General features: G+C 41.3%; 1 protein-coding gene across 7 annotated transcripts in view; it reads right to left on the minus strand.

Moving 5' to 3' along the window:
- Positions 1-339: 339 nt before the first annotated feature.
- Positions 340-18,024, minus strand: part of LOC126511971 (40S ribosomal protein S2-like) — an 89,497-nt gene continuing 71,812 nt past the window's right edge. For 3 of the 7 annotated variants that reach the window (XR_007594849.1, XR_007594848.1, XR_007594845.1), the window contains one exon: positions 8,850-9,749. Coding sequence is in view for 1 of the 7 variants with exons in the window: in XM_050159502.1 (XP_050015459.1) it covers positions 13,263-14,154 (892 nt within the window). In the remaining 6 variants the exon portion in view is untranslated. Of the gene's footprint in view, positions 1,979-8,849; positions 9,750-13,200; positions 14,155-18,024 lie in introns of those variants that run through there. The other 4 variants (XR_007594850.1, XR_007594847.1, XR_007594846.1 and 1 more) reach the window with 3 other exon arrangements.

Raw genomic sequence — 18,024 nt, forward strand, 5'->3', positions numbered from 1 at the left:
GCACTGTGTGTACTACATGGAGCAAAGCCGCTCTTCAAAGATTTCCCTTTTAATCTGTAGCCTAACATTATTAAGCCTTGTTCATAGAATAAAGTAATGCCTGCCCTTTTAAATGAATACCTTATTGTTCTATGTACATAGTTTAAAAACTTGAAAGTCTTTCAACATAAAGATTAAGTTTTAACCTCCCCAAAGGCAGAATTCTCTATTCAGTAGATGGTCTTACACACACACACACACACACACACACACATACACACACACACACAGTCTTATTGTTTTATATAAGAATCAGAGCCTTCGACAGTCATATCTGCTTTGATGTGGGAATGAGCAAAGACAAGTTGATCAGATAAATCCTTCACTCGTTACTTTTGGATTCTCCAAGACCAAATATATTTATTTATCTTTTAATAATGTACATGGTTGAAAGATGGCTGGAATACCTAAAGTAATTAGAATGACTAGCTGGGATTAAAAAAATACTTACTCTACCATTGCCTTGGGAATCACTTGATTTCCTTGTTAATATCGATTTAGTTAACTGCTCTAGCTAGATTGAGAGATTTCTGGTAGTTGAAAGTATTCCTATGGTCCTTGAGTTTTCCCTGATACACTTACCTCACAACATGGAAAGATTCTCACAGTGGAAGGCATTGCTAAACTGCATCATTTACTTGGCCTCGCTCTGCCAGAAACTTTTATTCTTTGACTTAGAGAAAAACTAAAAAGTATGTGAGAACTCCAAAAATGAACCCGACCCTTTAAACATCTGCTACGTGTAAATACAAACTTTCCCCTACAACCAGTACCCGATACTGTGGGTAAGGCTTGACCACTGTACAAATTAATAAACTGAGCCTCAAAAGTTCACCAGCCTTATCCAAAGCCACACAACTAACCCAAAAGAGAAAGAACAAGTGCTAATGTGGGTGCAGCCACCAAGTCCTCTCGGAATTCTGATCCTTCCAGTGTGTAATAAGGTTCCTTGTTTTGACATCTACTCTTGTGGAAGATCTGTTGCTAATGTGATTTATTTTGAAATCTTTCTCCATCTTTTTATTTTTACCTTATATGTGTCTTTGTATATCAGATGGAGTCTCTACAGACAGCAGACAGTGTGGCTGTTTCTCCACTCTGGCACGTATCTTTTAATTGACATTTTTCAAACTACAGAAGGGTAAGGGATTGTCAATCCATCTAGATTAAGACTTTCCTGCCTACTGACATATTTCATTCATGGACCTAGTTCTTTGCTCTCACTTTGTTGTCTATTCCTTTTCTGCTTGTTGAGGTTTAAATTGAGCATTTAATTTTACACCATTTTCTATCTTAGTAGAACAGTTAGTCTTCTTTTTGCACTTTGTAAAGGTTGTAATATGGACTTATAACTAACCACGCCACTTTCAAATAATATTACATAGCTGCCATAGCACAAATACTTTATAATGATGTATTCCTAGTTCCCATCCATTATATCATTGATACCATTCTCTTTCACTTACCTATCTGCTTAGGTAAGTGCTATAAGTATAATCATGCAATCATATATAATCAATTACATGGTTGCTATTATCATTTTAACAAACTATTGTAAGTTATAGGCCATTAAGAATGAAAGTAATAAAAACTTGGTTTTATTCCCACTTGTTTCCCCTTGATACTCTTTCTTTTGGGGGGGTCAGAGTTCCCCACCTGTATCTCTTCCTTTCCCTCAGAAGAACTTGTTTTAATATTTCTTGCTGTGTATTCACTGATAACACAGATCCACAATTTTTGTTTAGATGATAAATGTCATTATTTCTCCTTAGGTCTTGAGGCTGTTTCCACAGTGTACAGGATTGCTGAGTTCTTTTTCTCTTAACAACAAATTTTTTATCACTCCGGCAGATGTCCTGGCCACAGGATTCCACCACTTATGTGGTTATATCTGGGCACTCAGCAAGTAGTTGGGCCCTAGCAGGGCAGCAGCTTATATCTGTAACATGTAGAAAGATGAGATTAAAAGATATAGAGAAGACTTGAAAGTCCACCCTGTTCTCCACTTCTGATTTTAGATTCCTTTCTGAAGAACACGCAATTATGCTTTTCTAAAATCTAGCTTGTGAGGGTACTCTAGAGGAGCAAAACCAGTACCATGACACACTGAAGAATTCCTTAGATTGGCTCACGTGGTGTGTTTAGTCTAATGATACCTGGATCAGACAAAAAAAAAAAAACCTGAGAAGCTGGTAGTTGTTCAGAATATGATGCTGGTCTTCTCAGAGGTCCCAGTAAGGATTCCCGAGGAGCCACTGGCCTTCAGACTACGGTGGAAAACTGAAGAAGCTCTTTCTAACAAACCAATCAGCAGTAAAAGAATAGTTGAACTCACAGCTAAAGAGAAACTCAAGGAAGCAAAGTGGCAAAAAGCTCTTCTTCTTCCACATCCCTTTATCTGGGCCACCACCTGAAGGTGCCACCCACACTTAGGATGGGCCTTCCCACATCAGTCCAGACAATCAAGACAACCCCCGCAGATATACCCACAAGTCACCCCGATGTGGGCAATCCCTGACGGAGGCTGTCTTCCTGCATGATTCTCGATTGTGTCAAGTTGACAATGAAAAGTAATCAGCACAGAGTAACGTTTTGGGGGCTCAAGGCTGATGTCAGTGTGGTTTCCTTGGTGCTTCCCACCCTATCTATTGAGGACAGGGTGTCTTGATCTCACACAGATATCACTGGTTAGGCTAATCTACCTACCCAGCCTTTTTGGGTCATTCCTGCCTCCACCTTCTGAGAAACAGTATCACAGGCAGGCTGACATGCCTTCCTGGGATTTAAGTAGGATTTGGGGGGGGCTATGGTTCCATTTCTCCTACCTGCTTTCATCTCCCCAAGCCTAGGAATTGGTTTTTTGTTTTCTTACTTAAAATCACTGATGTTCAAATCCTAGCTTTTATTTTGAGAGGAGTGGTCAGTCTGAGGGATTTCAAGCTAGAATAACACTATTCGTTAATTTTTACCAGAACTAATAATTAACAGTAACAACACAGAAGAAATCTTGATATGTATCCAGTCTGGAAGGACTGAAGCCAAAATGAACATCCGTGTCCTCTGGATGAACAGTCCCTTTACACATGGATATGCTGACTCAATTTGAATCGTGTGCCCTTGAATCCCAGGAGGAAAGTGCTAAGTTCATAGCCCTGCTGGTTTGTCTCCAAACCCCCCCCCCAAAATAAGCAGTAATTTGGACAGATAAATTTATTAAAATTGCGCTTTTAGGTATTTTTTACAGAAAATACTGTCTTCAAAATATCTTCCAATAATGTGAAAAAAAATAAGACCATAGAGCAACCTTTGTATTATTTTTGTAGTTTTAAAACCACGCCCTCCTATACTTAGCAGGCATTCAATATTCAGCAGGTACAGTGCTACCTCAAATCACTATTTTATGTGTTCTTACAAATCACATCCTCATATTAATAAACTCAAGCTACAGATAATAATTTAATAATTTTAATGCCACTTTGTTGGCTCCTTCACTGCTGCAGTTTCAGAACTGCATCCTAATCACATAAAATGTACGCATGAGATGGTAAAAAAATGCGTAGTTACACAGGTTTCAAATATTAAAAAATTTGATCGTAGCGAAAAGTTCGATTAACAAAAATAGCTAAGACGTAATTATTGTGGTGATTTTATTCCTTTCCTAAACTTGAGAAGCATAGCATGAATGGAGCAAAATGGCGAATTATTCATTTTTTAAACGTTCATCACATCAGTTATTTCTACCACTTGTTAATGCTGGAGGTTCAATGTATCCCCAGGTTCCCAAGAGTGATCGCAGGTCTTCAAGGGCAGCTAATATCCAGCCAATGATGCTGCCAACTTGATCCTTAGAGTTTCTATAAATGAAATTAGGATGAAGAATATGGCAATGAAAAACTCGTAGCTTCTTTGGAAATGAAGGCAGAATCAAAGTGGGATGCGAGTGCCCTGAAACAGTGCAGCAGTCCTGAGCTGCAGGGAGCTTCTCGTAACCGGTTCAAACAAACAGAGAAAACTCACAAAGGACACCTGGTAAGAGTTTGCATCTTCAGAATCATTTACTTGGCACAAAATGAAGAGTGGATTGGACTGACTTTGTGGTAGGTGAGGAAGCCCATCTCAGGGACTCTGTTAAGTCTGAAAAAATGATGACTAATTTGACTAGGAGTGGGCAGGAGAGTGAAGGACAGGCTCTCACCTCAGTGATGGTCAGGAAACAGAAGCGACAGGAATTGCAATTGCTGATGCTGGGAGAGCAAAGGAGGGTAAGTCAGCCTAGCACAGGAGAAAGACAGCCTAAGAGCAGAGCAGAGCAACTCCTAGGTTAGTAGTTCTCAACCTTTGGCTCTTGACCATTTGGGGTTACTGAATGACCTATTCACAGGGGTCACCTAAGACCATCGGAAAACACAGTATTTGCATTAGGATTATGGATGGAGTTTCCATCCCACTCAGTCCCACAGCCATTCAGTCACAAATAAACACACAGAGGTTCATATTAATTATAAACTATTTGACCTGTTTCTCAGGCTTATTACTAACTAGCTCTTACAACTTAAATTAGTCCATAATTCACACTAGAAAACATCATATTGAGTGAGGTAACCCAGACCCAGAAAGACAATTATCACATGTTCTCACTCATAAGTAGTTTTTAAACATAAAGCAAAGAAAATCAGCCTACAAATCACAATCCCAGAGAACCTAGACAACAATGAGGACTCTAAGAGAGACATACATGGATCTAATCTACATGAGAAGTAGAAAAAGACAAGATCTCCTGAGTAAATTGGGAGCATAGGGACCATGGGAGAGGGCTGAAGGGGAGGGGAGAGGAAGGGAGGGGAGCAGAGAAAAATGTATAGCTCAATAAAATCAATAAAAAACAAATCAATTCATTAACTCATAATTCTCATCTATGTTTATCCATGTGGCTTTGTACATTTTCTCAGTAAGGCCTTCTCATCTTATTTCCTCTGCATCTGTCTTGTGCTACATCTCTGCCTTTCTTCTTCCCAGAATTCTCCTAGTCTGGTCACCCCAACTATACTTCTTTGCCTGGCTACTGATCAATCAGTGATTTATTAAACCAATACACATGACAAATTTTTACAATGTAAAAGAGTATTATCCCACAGCATAAATTCATAACAGTAGCAAAGTTACAGTTGTGAAGTAGCAACAGAAATAATTTTATGTTTGGGAGGGGGGTCACTACAACTTAAGAAACCGGACTAAAAAGGTCACAGAATTAGGAAGCTTGAGAAACAGTATCCTAGATTTTTTTATATGCACAGTTTATGGACATTGTTATCATTTCCTGGGACTGACAACCCTGGAAGGGGCTCATAATTTTCCTTTTGGAAGCAGATAGACACAGTCGGGGATTTGTGTTTGGGCACACCGGGTTTGCTGTTCTGAAATGTCCACACGGAGATTGTAAGAGAGGATTGTACGTGTCCAGAAAGATAAGGAGTGAAGCCATGGAAGTGAATTAGATTGTCTCATAAAAGGTTCTGCCATCTAAAGGGTCTGTGAAAGGTCAGGAGGGCTTCCCTGAGGAAGGGTGACTGAAAAGATATTAAACATCATTTTTTTTCACATCTTGTGCTACATGATGGCCTGTGAATAGATGTTCCTATTGGCAATTGTGTTAGAGCATTTCCCACACCTTACAGCAGTGCACAGGACCCTGGGCATCTGGGGACATCTGTTCTTAGCCCTTAAATACCCAGTTTTCTGCACAAAATAAAAGGAGGACATAGGGTGAATGTCAAACTTTTCTATACATTTCTTATCTCGTTTTATACATAAGCCAGACAACTAGGGATGCAAGTGACCCAACCAGCATAATACCCAATAAAAAAATATTTTCAGTCTAAGGTATATACCCACACACACCAAGATGAATATCACCCCCACTGTTTTGTTGATTTCTTTGATTTCTTTTGTTTTGTTGTTACTGTTTAGAGATGGAATCTCACAGAATAGCTCTGGCTTGCCCGGAACTCACTATGAATACCAAACTGGCCTCGAACTCAAGAGATCCACCTGCCTTTGACCTACCCAGCGTTGAGATGGAAGGCATGTACCTCCATGCCTGGCCTTGTGTTTTCATTCTTTGGCAAATAACCCCCAAAAAAATGAACCAAGTAGGTTAAAAATGAGTTGGGTAGCCTTGCTAAGTTAGGCAATTTCTTTTTAATATTTCTGATGTATTAATCCTTTCTGTTTAGTTTTGTGTTTCATAAATATGTCTGAGAGCACAATATGCTTATAGAACACTGTGTGTAGGAGCGAGAAGGATCCTAAGCACAGCCCATGGACAGGTACTTTGTGCTCAATGATGCAGAATTTCAATACTCTGGGTCAATCCAATGTACAAGGGCAGCAAAATAACCAAAGGGTCATCTTTGCAATGAAAGCTACTTACCCATGCCTGGAATAGTCCACCCCATTGTCCTATTCTGCCATGCACACACAGTGGAAAATACATGGCAGAATGAGCAAAACTGAAAGGATGTATAACTCACACGCATTTCACAAGTAAAGACGCTGAATATTGTTCTGGTGTGTCTGTTTATATGTATATCTGTATGTATTTTTCTATTTATTTGGGTTCCGACTGCCCTTGAACTCACTATGAAGCCAAGGCTGGCCTTGAACTCCTGATCTTCCTGCTTCCACCTTTCAGATGCTAACAGGGACGTGCCACCACCCTGGTAAGGTGCTGCCTATTTGAAAAAAGGTTTGAGACTCAAACAAGCAGAATGAGCTTTTTTTTTTTTTTTTTTTTGACAAAACAGCCACACCCAATGAAAAGGCTTAAAGAGTAAGTTAAATAGGGATTGGTCACGTATATCTACTGCTCAGGAAAGGATAAGTTGCATCCTTGCTCTTATTGTCCAGGCAAACACAAACCTGGCCCTGCCCCTTGGGGGACCCAGCAGAGGCAGAGAGGCCACCCCTGCATGCATGGCAGGAAGTGCCCTGATTCTGTGCCGGATACAAAGGTCTCTTTAAGAGACAAGTCCCACCCACTCCCGCTTTCTTCTCTTTGCTTTTCTCTGAGGAGGCAGGCCTCTGTCTCTGTCTTTCTCTCTCCTCTCTCTCTCTTTCTTTTCTTCCTCTCAGACCCCTCCCTTCCCCAATAAACTTCCTTCCCATGTAAGCTCTGTCTGATGGCGTGTTTGTCCCCCCCCCCCAAACATCCCCGGTCCCACCTTGCACCTCAGATCACTGTACTTGCTGAGACTATAACTGAGGTCATTGTAATTTAGAAAATTCCAGAACTGGATTCCATCCAAGAAGCTAAAGAGGTTCTCCATCTCAGCCAGATGAGTGTCCAAGTACTGATGACATGTCTCTTAATGCCAATAATATTTGATTGTAGCACCTTGAAAACAGTAGTTTCTCAGCCAAGACTGATGTAGAAACAAACTTCACCAATAGTTGTCATAAAGTAGCACCTGTTTTAGCACTGCGTGGCGCTGTCCAAAACAGCAAAAGACAAGATAGTTTGATGTTTATCATCGTATCTAAAAACAGAAAGATTATATATTACAAGAGCTGCATTGGCTTCTGTGTGGATGGCGCCCTACAAAAATTCATGGACAACTCACTGATTACTCCCCAGAGAGCAACTGGCATGAAAAACTCTCCAGTATGAAATAAAAAACATTAAAATGATGAATTCAAAATTGGTCAACTTTATTAAACAAAGACCAGTTCATTGTGGAAGTTTCCACCTCCAACTTTTATACTGGGGGCCTTAAGAGGAGAAGCACTCAGCAAGGTGTTTGGCCCTTCAAAAGGAGTGTTGTCACAAAATGAGTAGGTAAGGTTTGCTTAATATTTGCTAAGGAAAATGGCCGCGAGGGGTGCACCCACACACTGAGACAATGGGGATGGTCTATTGGGAACTCACCAAAGCCAGCCTGACTGGGTCTAAAAAAAGCATGGGATAAAACCAGACTCGCTGAACATAGCGGACAATGAGGGCTGCTGAGAAGTCAAGAACAATGGCAATGGGTTTTTGATCCTACTGCACGTTCTGGCTTTGTGGGAGCCCAGGAAGTTTGGATGCTCACCTTACTAGACCTGGAAGGAGGTGGGTGGTCCTTGGACTTCCCACAGTGCAGGGAACCCTGATTGCTCCCTCGAGCTGCTGAGGGAGGGGGAGTTAGTTGGGAGAGGGGGAGGGAAATGGGAGGCAGTGGCGGGGAGGAGGCAGAAATCTATAAGAAAGAAAGAAAGAAAGAAAGAAAGAAAGAAAGAAAGAAAGAAAGAAAGAAAGGAAGGAAGGAAGGAAGGAAGGAAGGAAGGAAGGAAGAAAGAAGAAAGAAAGAAAGAAGGAAGAAAGAAAAAAAAGAAGAAAATGGCCCCAAAACAAACCCACTTAGAAAGTTTTTCAGAAATCACATTTTCTTCTGTTAAATATTTCTTATGAAGGTTAAGGGGAAATGTTTTTAATGCAAGTGATAGATTATTGAATGTAAAAGAAATAAAAATCTTTAGGAAAATCGAATCAAAAAGAAATTTTGGGATATTTCAACTGATCGTTGACCTGGGAAGGGAAGGAGGATCTAGCCACATTGGAAGCCATCCTGAGACTCAGTTCAGGAGAGCTCTGAGGCAAGCTACCATGAGAAGTTGATGGGAAAAGGAAGAACTCTGCGCAGAAATCAGCTTCTTTGCTCCAGAAGATGATCTGAGCCTTTGAGAGGTCTGCGTTTCCATGGTAGCAGAGAATCTGGTTTCTTGGAGAGAAGTACTGAGTATTTTGTTGTGGTTTTCAGCCTTTTTACTTAGGATAATTAGGTGATTTTTTTTTTTATCTAACCAGTATCAAAAAGACAAGGACAAAAAATAAAAAACCAAGGCAGTTGGCAATGCACACATTTAATCCCAACACTCACGAGACAGAAGCAGGCAGATCTCTGTGAGCTTGAGGCTAGCCTGGTCTACAGAACTAGTTACAGGACAGCCAGGGTTACAAAGAGAAACCCTGTCATGAAAAACCCAAAACAGACAAACAAGGACAGACTTTTTAACATTGTAGTTGAAAATAGAATACTCATTTTCTTATTATTCCTTCTATTTTGACATCATAATTTAATTATACTATGTCGCCCCCTTCCCATATACTGCTTCTTACTCTTTTTCAAGTTCATGGCCTCATATTTCATTAATCATTGTTACATGCGATGCAAATATGTATATGTACATATATGTGCATATATATGCATACATTGCTAAATACATACACACAACCTGCTCAGTCTGTATAGCGTTACTTCTATGCATGTTTTCAAGGCTGAACATTTGGTATTGGATAACCATTTGGTGTGTTCTTCCATGAGGAAGAATCTTTTTCCTGCTGTCAGCATTTCATAGTTACTATAGTTCTTTGGGTAGGGCTGAGGTCTCCCGGGCTTTCACGCATCCACTTTAGCCTGTCCATCGATGGCATCCTTGTTCAGCTCCTGTTTAGGAGTCACGGTAGGGAGACTGTGTGCCTAGCCATTGACATTACTAGGAGATACAGCCCCATAGCAAACTCCCTGATATTCTGGCACTTACCAACTTTCTGCCCCTCCTCTGCAATGCTCCCTGAGCCGTCAGTGTGGATATGTTTTATAGATGCGTCTGTTGGAACTGGGTTCCATGCCTCTGCATTTTGATTAGTTGTGGTTTTCTGTAATGTCTTCCATCTGTTGCAAAGAAAAGTCTTTCTCTGATATTTGAACCAATATTGAGAATTATTGCAGCAAAAATCAAACTATAGGTTTCATGTTAAATACATAAATTTCATTCTTTTTATTGAAATATACTTTTATCCATATTATACCTCTAAAGGAGATCAAGGAATCAACATATTTGCCTAATAATTTTGTAGTTGCTAAGTTTGAGCCTAATCATGTCACCCAATAAATAATATTTTGTTAGTCTTAAAATGCATGTGCATACATACAAATTACTCTTATATGTGTATATAACAAATATATTTTTATTTTCAGTGCTTTGGCTTATTAATGTGGGTGACTTCTATGGAGTATTCATAATGTCTCTGTGTTCTTAACATTAATGAAATCATCTTGAAAATTTCAATTAAATCTATCAACTATACCTGCATAAAAATAAATATCACCTCTGTTTCAGCCGGTTATTTAACAGAAATATATTGTTAATCTGTGACTGTTAAAAATTTATTTTAAAAAAAGAAATAAATTTTGAAAACTTAAAATAAGCTTAATTGGCTTTCTTTTCTTTCTCTCCCCCACCCCATTTTTTTAAAGGAAAGTTCATTTAAATGGCACTCTTAGCTGTGGATAAAAGAAATTCTCTTGCTATACACTGAGAACCACATACTGGACTCTTGCGATGAGACTTTGAGGTCTACTTTTGCAAAGTTAAAGAAAGCAAATAGGGCCAGGCAGTGGTGGCGCACACCTTTAATCCCAGCACTCGGGAGGCAAACAAAGGCAGGCGGATCTCTGTGAGTTCGAGACCAGCCTGGTCTACAAGAGCTAGTTCCAGGACAGGCTCCAAAACCACAGAGAAACCCTGTCTCGAAAAACCAAAAAAAANAAAAAAAAAAAAAAAAAAAAAAAAAAAAAAAAAAAAAAAAGAAAGCAAATAGGATTTTTTATTTCTTTTTTCCTTAAGAAAAAAATTCCTATGCTTTTATCTTGCATGTAAGTCAATATTGTTAGTGAGATGGGCAACAGGCTAATGAGGAATTAGCCAAAATACACGGGTCTGCAGAAAACTGCCATTCTCTCCTTAAAACGTATTTTAAAAAATATTATGGGATTTCAGGGCAAAAGCCCTTGGCCCTGAACCCCCCACAGCTAGTGCTGTCATCCGTCCAGACACCCCCATACTCCCGTACCCCCCTACCCTCCCACTACCACCCCCACTCCAGCCCTGTCAGAGAGGCAAGCAGCGTAGAAATGAGCGAAAGAAGTTCTGACGGAGACAGATAAAGAGGCTCCAGAGAACGGGGCGTGTAAAAAGGTCATAGGGCATCGAAAGGAGAAAAGACCCTCCCTCGGGAACCCTGCTGCAGGGTCAGAAATCTCAACACAACTGGAAAAAAAAATCTAAATTACTATAGGGACAAGTCCCACTTTTCTAAAGACATCTCATGCAAGGGTGCTCAAATCGAGAAGAACGTCTGTGACTGAGTTTAGCCATGTCAGCACTTTTCCCCCTTGCGCAAACCCTAAATAACATGCCTCAGAAAACCGCCTCACAATTCAAAATTAAATAATCAGCAGATAGTTTGTACTTAATTTTTAAGCTTCGCTTAAACTTTAAACATGGTAGTAAGTTATACCCTTTGAACAATGTAACTCTGAAACCCACAGAATCCTGTACGCTGCCGCTGTGAAGACACCCACGTGCAGCTAGCTCTCTCTAAAACTGAGCTGAAACCCCAAGTCGTTTACTCTCTCTCTGATCTCTACTTATTAATCTTCTATACTTGCTTCACCCAGATTCGTCCTCAAATCCCTTTCTGGGGTGTAATTAAGGACCCTAAGACAGGGAACTGCTCCTGCTACTGTGGCTACATTGCTCCGCTTCTGCTGACTCCACGACCCCAGCTGTGTTTGAGGGGTTGACAGGAAAGTTCAGTTTTGCAGAAAAGAGGAATAGAGACAAGGAACAAGGATAGGCAGAGCTGACGTAGCAGGGAACTGGGGTCAGGGCCCAAGTCTAGCTGATCATTATCTCAGGACTGTTTCTGCCACACGAGTCTGGAAATGTAGTCGCTGAAGGACTGATGTCTTTGACCGAGGGCAACCACGTGATGATTACTCTCAGAGGCGTGCCTTCTTGTTTGTTGTCTTGGAGCAATTGCCTGCACTCAGGAGGAGCAATCGTGTGGAGTGATCTGATCTCAAGGCTTTCTATTGCTTCCGGTGTCTTGGATCTCTTTCATAAAAAGCCTTATTCATTAGAAGTGTATTCGGGAATCCAAAGTCGCTGTCAGGGAGGGAAGTTCTGAAGGGAAATGTTAAGGAGGTGGAAAGGAGGCTGACGGGGGCAAAGGAGAGTGAGTTAAACCAGGGACGGAACCCTCTTTTACTAAAGTCACTTTTGCTTTATGTCCGTTGTAAGCATGTTGGTCGATATATGCTGCACTGTGGAGATAATTTTTATTCAGAAATTTGATAAATCCAAGCCTTATTGAGAAAGTATGGTATCTGGAGAATGGGAGATTTAAGATTAAAACGTAAAGAAATACAGTATTCTAAACATGGTGAGGGATGTCGGCAATCTCAGGCTTTGGAAGCTAGGGAAGGGGGACCGCCATGAATGCAAAGCAAATCTTTACTGTAAAGTGAATTCTGGGCCATCCTGAGATACAGAATAAGATCCTGCCTAAAAAATTCACACATGGATGCGCACACACTTACACACACACACAAGCACACACACACGCATGCACACACACGCACACATGCAAATACACCCACACACAAATGCACACATACAAGCACATGTTGAGGCAAGAGGATTATTCAGAGTAAAGGCCAAGCTGGGTGGCATCTTGAGGACTAGGCCATCCAGAGCCACATATCAGGACTCTGTCTGAAAGGAAAAAAGAACAGTCTAAGGTAAACATGTACAGCTGTAACAGATCAAAAGGAAAATATGGGCTGATGAACTAATGAGAAAAAATGACTTGATATGAAGTAGAAAAGCAAGAGGACCTGGAATCGTGGAGCCCAAGTCAATGGAGGTCTATTCCACATAAGGCTAGCTCTGCTGTTTCTTCTTGTGTGGGGTCTTAATACTGTCTTCCACCCTCTCAAAGGGTTATTAAACAACGAGAACTAAAGAAATGAGTCACGGAATAAATCTTAACTGTTTACCTTCTGTGTGCAGGTGAAGTCAGGGAGTATTGGGAGGATGGCTGCAGTGGTGAATGGGATTTTTGAGTATGTGTAGTAACCCAGTAGACAGAGAAGTCAAAGGAACAGAAGGAAGGCCAGGCAATGGGTAGAGTAAAAAGTCAGCGGGAATTTCATATGGAGCCTCCACACATATTTAATTATGGCCCCATCCATCTCCCTGCACCCCGCGCTATTTCACCAGGGGACCTTTTTACCTCCAGCACTTCCTCTTTTCATTTTCTTCTGTTGTCTTCCCCTCACTTTCTTTTTTTTTTTTTTTAACAGACTTAATTCACTTTTATTTTCCTTGTATAAAAACCCTTATGTGGTGGCCACAGCTGGAGCCTGGGTCCTCTGAACAGAGACTCTGGTGTGGTTTTTCACAAGATGGTCAGTGAATTCCTGATAAGGAGACTTGGTGAACACAGTCTCTTTCCAGAGGTCGGGGGTCAGGTAGCTGTAGGTCTTAGAGATGGCATCAAAGGTGGCCTTGGCAAAGTTGCCCAGGGTGGCAGTGCAGCCCCTGGCTGATGTGTAGCAGTCATCGATGCCAGCCATCATCAGTAGCTTCTTGGGGACAGGAGCAAAGACTATGCCAGTGCCTCTGGGGGCAGGGATGAGACGCACCAGCACAGAACCACAGCGACCTGTCACTTTGCAAGGAACAGTGTGGGGCTTGCCAATCTTGTTCCCCCAGTAGCCTCTCCGCACAGGGACAATGGAAAGCTTGGCCAAGATAATGGCCCCACGGATGGCAGTGGCTACCTCCTTGGAGCACTTGACACCGAGACCTACGTGACCGTTGTAGTCCCCAATAGCAACGAAAGCCTTGAACCTGGTCCGCTGGCCTGCCCTAGTCTGCTTCTGCACGGGCATGATCTTCAGAACCTCATCCTTTAGGGAAGCTCCCAGGAAAAAGTCAATAATCTCAGATTCCTTAATGGGCAGGGAGAACAGGTAGATCTCCTCTAGGGACTTGATCTTCATGTCCTTAACCAGGCGGCCCAGCTTGGCGACGGGAATCCACTCCTTGTCTTCAGCTTTACCTCCGCGAGCCCCGCGGCCTTGCCCTCGGCCACGGCCTCGACCACGGCCGCGGCCCCTCAGACCACTGCCGAATCCTCCGTGGAAGCCGCCACGGCCTCCTAATCCTGGGCCCCCGGGTCCTCCGGACCCTCCCGCTGCACCGGCGTCATCCGCCATTTGGTGTTTTCTAGAAGAAGAAGAAGAAGCTTCCCCTCACTTTCTTAAATCTTCCTTTTTACATAGTCCCCTGGGCTGCTTCTAGTCTCCTGGCCTTTACTGTGTCTACCGCTACCAGGACATGTATATTTAAAGGAGACTAGCTTACACACGCACACACACACACACACACACACACGAACATAAGGTATTTTTGTTTTTCTAACCTTGCATTACCTTATTTAATATATGCTAATCATGTAAAGGATAATGCTGGAAAATGTGTGTGTGTGTTTCGGTGGGTTTTATGTGTGTTCATACCTAGGTGAGTTTAACTTTGGTATATGGTCAGTCTTTACAATGTGTGTGTGTGTGTGGAGAGAGAGAGAGAGAGAGAGAGAGAGAGAGAGAGAGAGAGAGAGAGAGAGAGGTAAAAGGAGGAAGAAGGAGAAGGAAGATGGAGAGAAAGAGGAGGGTTGATTGGAGAGCAGAAGGGAAGGAGGAGGAGGAAGAGGAAGCAATGCATTTCTGAGGTAGGGGGGAGGATAGTTCCTGTGGCATGGAGGGTCACCCAGTGGGACGCAGAAGCTATAAGAACAGAAGGAAGGGCAGCTACGTGTGTCAATTTCCCACTGACTGGAACGCCAGGTATTGCTTTTAGCTTTTAATTCTGTGCTTTCTTCGTTACATTATGTCACTCACCTGTAAACAAACTCCCAACTCCCACGTTGGAAACAATAGCATTTGACAATTCCCAGAGCACTCTCCTTGCCTTCCCTCCTCACCATCTCCTCTACCTTATCCCAGAGGACAAGAACAATGCTTCATTGAAAGGTGTTAAGACAGCCAATAATTCAAAGGCCACTGTGCCCTGCTATAATGGTGCAAGTATTTGCCAGGAATTGACATTCTATTGGGGCCTTTAATAAGAAGACTGCATATACCGCTACTCAAAACAGACTTTAAATCAAAAAGAGTAGAAGAAACAAAAATAAAAGAAGCTGTGAATTTGAGCATATAAACATGTCACCCACTTTCTGGGACTGAGCCAGTTTCCTGCATCTTGTCAGTGTATATTGTGAATTTTATGAGATTTAGGAGGTTTCTGACAGGAAAATTATTTGTGCTTTTGAAAGAATGTAGGTGGAGAAGCAGGAAGTAAAAGATTAATCACTTCTTCCCAGCAGAAACAAAACTGGCCTTCTACTCAATGTGTTTTTTTTTTCATTAATTTTGATGTTAAATTAGCTTTAAAGAATCAAAATAAAATGGAAAACTAAGTAATTATGCTACAGCACAGGGATTAAGAAATTGCTTATTATTCTGGGGCTTAACAGAGAAAATAGCTCTAATTGAAACAGTGTAGCTGATAAATAGCTTACAACACACACACACACACACACACAGAGAGAGAGAGAGAGAGAGAGAGAGAGAGAGAGAGAGAGAGAGGAGCAAATGAACGCCTTGAGAGTTTAACTTACATTAAAGGAATGTGTGTGTGTGCACGTGCATGCATGCATGTGTGTGCGCATGTTAATTTTAGTGTAATGTGTATGGTGCATGCCCATAAGTGTGTGCAGGTACAGACACCTGTGCTTGCACAAGGAGGCCAGAGAGGACTGCCGGCTGTCCTGTCCTATCACCCTTTCCTGTATTTCTTAGAGACAGGATCTCTTGCTGAACCTTGAGGTAGCCCAGTAACCAATTTTGTTCTTTTCTGTAGGTACTAGGATCTGAACTCAGGTCTTTGTGTTTGCACAGCAAGTGATATTACCCATTGAGCTCTCTTTCCACCCACCAGAAATATTTTTGACCTATGGAACTTCATATTAGCCTGAGCACAAAATTCCTAATTTAATAGAAACAAAACTGTCAGGGCATCCGTTTGCCCGTGTATCTAAAGAAATATGTCAGAATGAAGTATATTCTTGAATAAGCTTAACCACATCTTATTTCTGGCTCATTAAGCTAAAAAGGATGGGGACCAGCAGTGACAGCAGTATCGCCAGCACACAGTACAGGATACACGCTTAATAAATTCTTCTGAACAGTGAATGAGCCTGAAAACTCAAGCATATGGAAATTCTTTGTAGAAAAGTCTTCAGGAGTAAGCCAGTTTCCAACTGTTCAGTGGAATGGGGCTTGCAAGTTAGCCAGGCAGGCACGAAGGCTTACGTCAAATGAGTTCTTCATGTTTTCTGCGCCAGTCGAAATCATCTTTGAGAGTTCAGAGTCATCATTTCATTGGTATTCTAAAAACACCAGCCTTATAGAGGTCAATGAAACATTAGCCAAAGAGTGGGTACCCGGGCGGGGGCGATCCTTGCTTAAGGGTTAACCTCAGTTACAGAGAATAGCGTTATTTTGATTTTCTATCCTGTCAATTTCATTTTTATATGATAAAAAAAAATAAAACACCAGAAAAAAAAAATCTGTGAACCCTAAAGTGAACACGGATAACTTCATTGACTTTAAATTCAAATACTGTTAAACACTCCCTGTCTATTTTTAAACCGGTCGTACTTACAGGAGTTTTAATTGTCTAACAACTTTTTGATTTAGACTTTAGGTTTAGCTCACAATCTAACGTGGAACATTCATCCACCCCCACACACTTATTTTATCTTTTATATCAGTTATCATTATTAAAAAAAAAACTAGTAACTGTTGACAAAATAGAAAAGTCTATTTTCTAAGCACTGATTCTCTATTCTAGAAGCACTTACCTATGTTTCTCAATCCTCAAACAACTGCAGAAGGTCTTGTTCCTAATTCAGAATGCACCGAATAGTTTTGTCTTTCTGATTCCCCTGCCAGAACTATACACTGTTCTGTGCTAAAAGCTAATTACACCAACCATGAATTGGGATTAAGCCATCAAAGTTGCTAATTTAATGAAGAACTTTAGGTAGTCATAATCAGCCCATTTGTGAACAATTTAGTCATAATCAGAGTGTTGTACTGGGATTTCTCAGTAAGCCATCCAATCAGTCTTTTTGAACATGGGCCAGCATAGAATGTTCCTAACAGTGTGCCCAAGCCGCACCCATTTAGTTCTGGCAGAAACCCTTCACGGTAGGCGCTAATATTTACCCCCATTTAGCACACAAAGAAACTGGAACTTGACATGATTGACTAACTTCGCCCACGTGGCTTGACTAGCAGAGGACATGGTTGTTCAGATTCACCTTTCATCCCAGTCCCCCATTTTCAATGTCTACATTGTACGGTCCATCACCTGGAAACAAGACTTCTTGTTTCACAATCTTAACACTGCCTCATCCTCACAAGTGGGTACCAGCAGGAGAAGTGGCAGAGAGCTGTCCTGGGGAGGCTACAGAAATCAAGACTCTCTTCTGTTCCCTTAAGAGAAATCTGTATTAAAATAATTTAAATGTCTTTTCTTATAGTCATATAAAATCTGTAAATTTATGTACTATTTAGGAGCCTAGTATCTATCTAAGTTCATGGCTCCTATTCATAAATATTTCTATTTGCCTCAAAGCTGAATCTGTAAGTCCTCCCTTTAACTAAAATGACCACACTCCTCTCTATCAAAAACACGGCTTCAAATTGATCAGTTAAATGCAGCAAAATTTTTAGGTACCCACTGGCAGTGGGGATTAAATAGCAAAATAGAGTAAGACATCGTGTAGTGGTTTGATTTAGTGGAAATGTTCTCCATAGGCTTAAGTATTTGAACACTTATTCTGCAGTTGGTGGGAAGACTGAGGCTGTGCCCTCTTGTTGGAAAAGTGTGTCACTGGAGGTGGCCTTAGGGTCTAAAGACATGCTATTTCCAGCTGCTCTCTCTCTGCTCTGCCTTCAAGTCAAGAAGTGAGATCTTAGTTTGCTGCTCTAGCAGCCATGCCTGCTACGTTCCTGCCCGTTCTTTGCATGG

Source organism: Alexandromys fortis, unplaced genomic scaffold (genome assembly GCF_014885135.2).
Source record: "Alexandromys fortis isolate MF-2015 unplaced genomic scaffold, M_Fortis_MF-2015_v1.1 scaffold_107, whole genome shotgun sequence".
Classification (NCBI taxonomy): domain Eukaryota; kingdom Metazoa; phylum Chordata; class Mammalia; order Rodentia; family Cricetidae; genus Alexandromys; species Alexandromys fortis.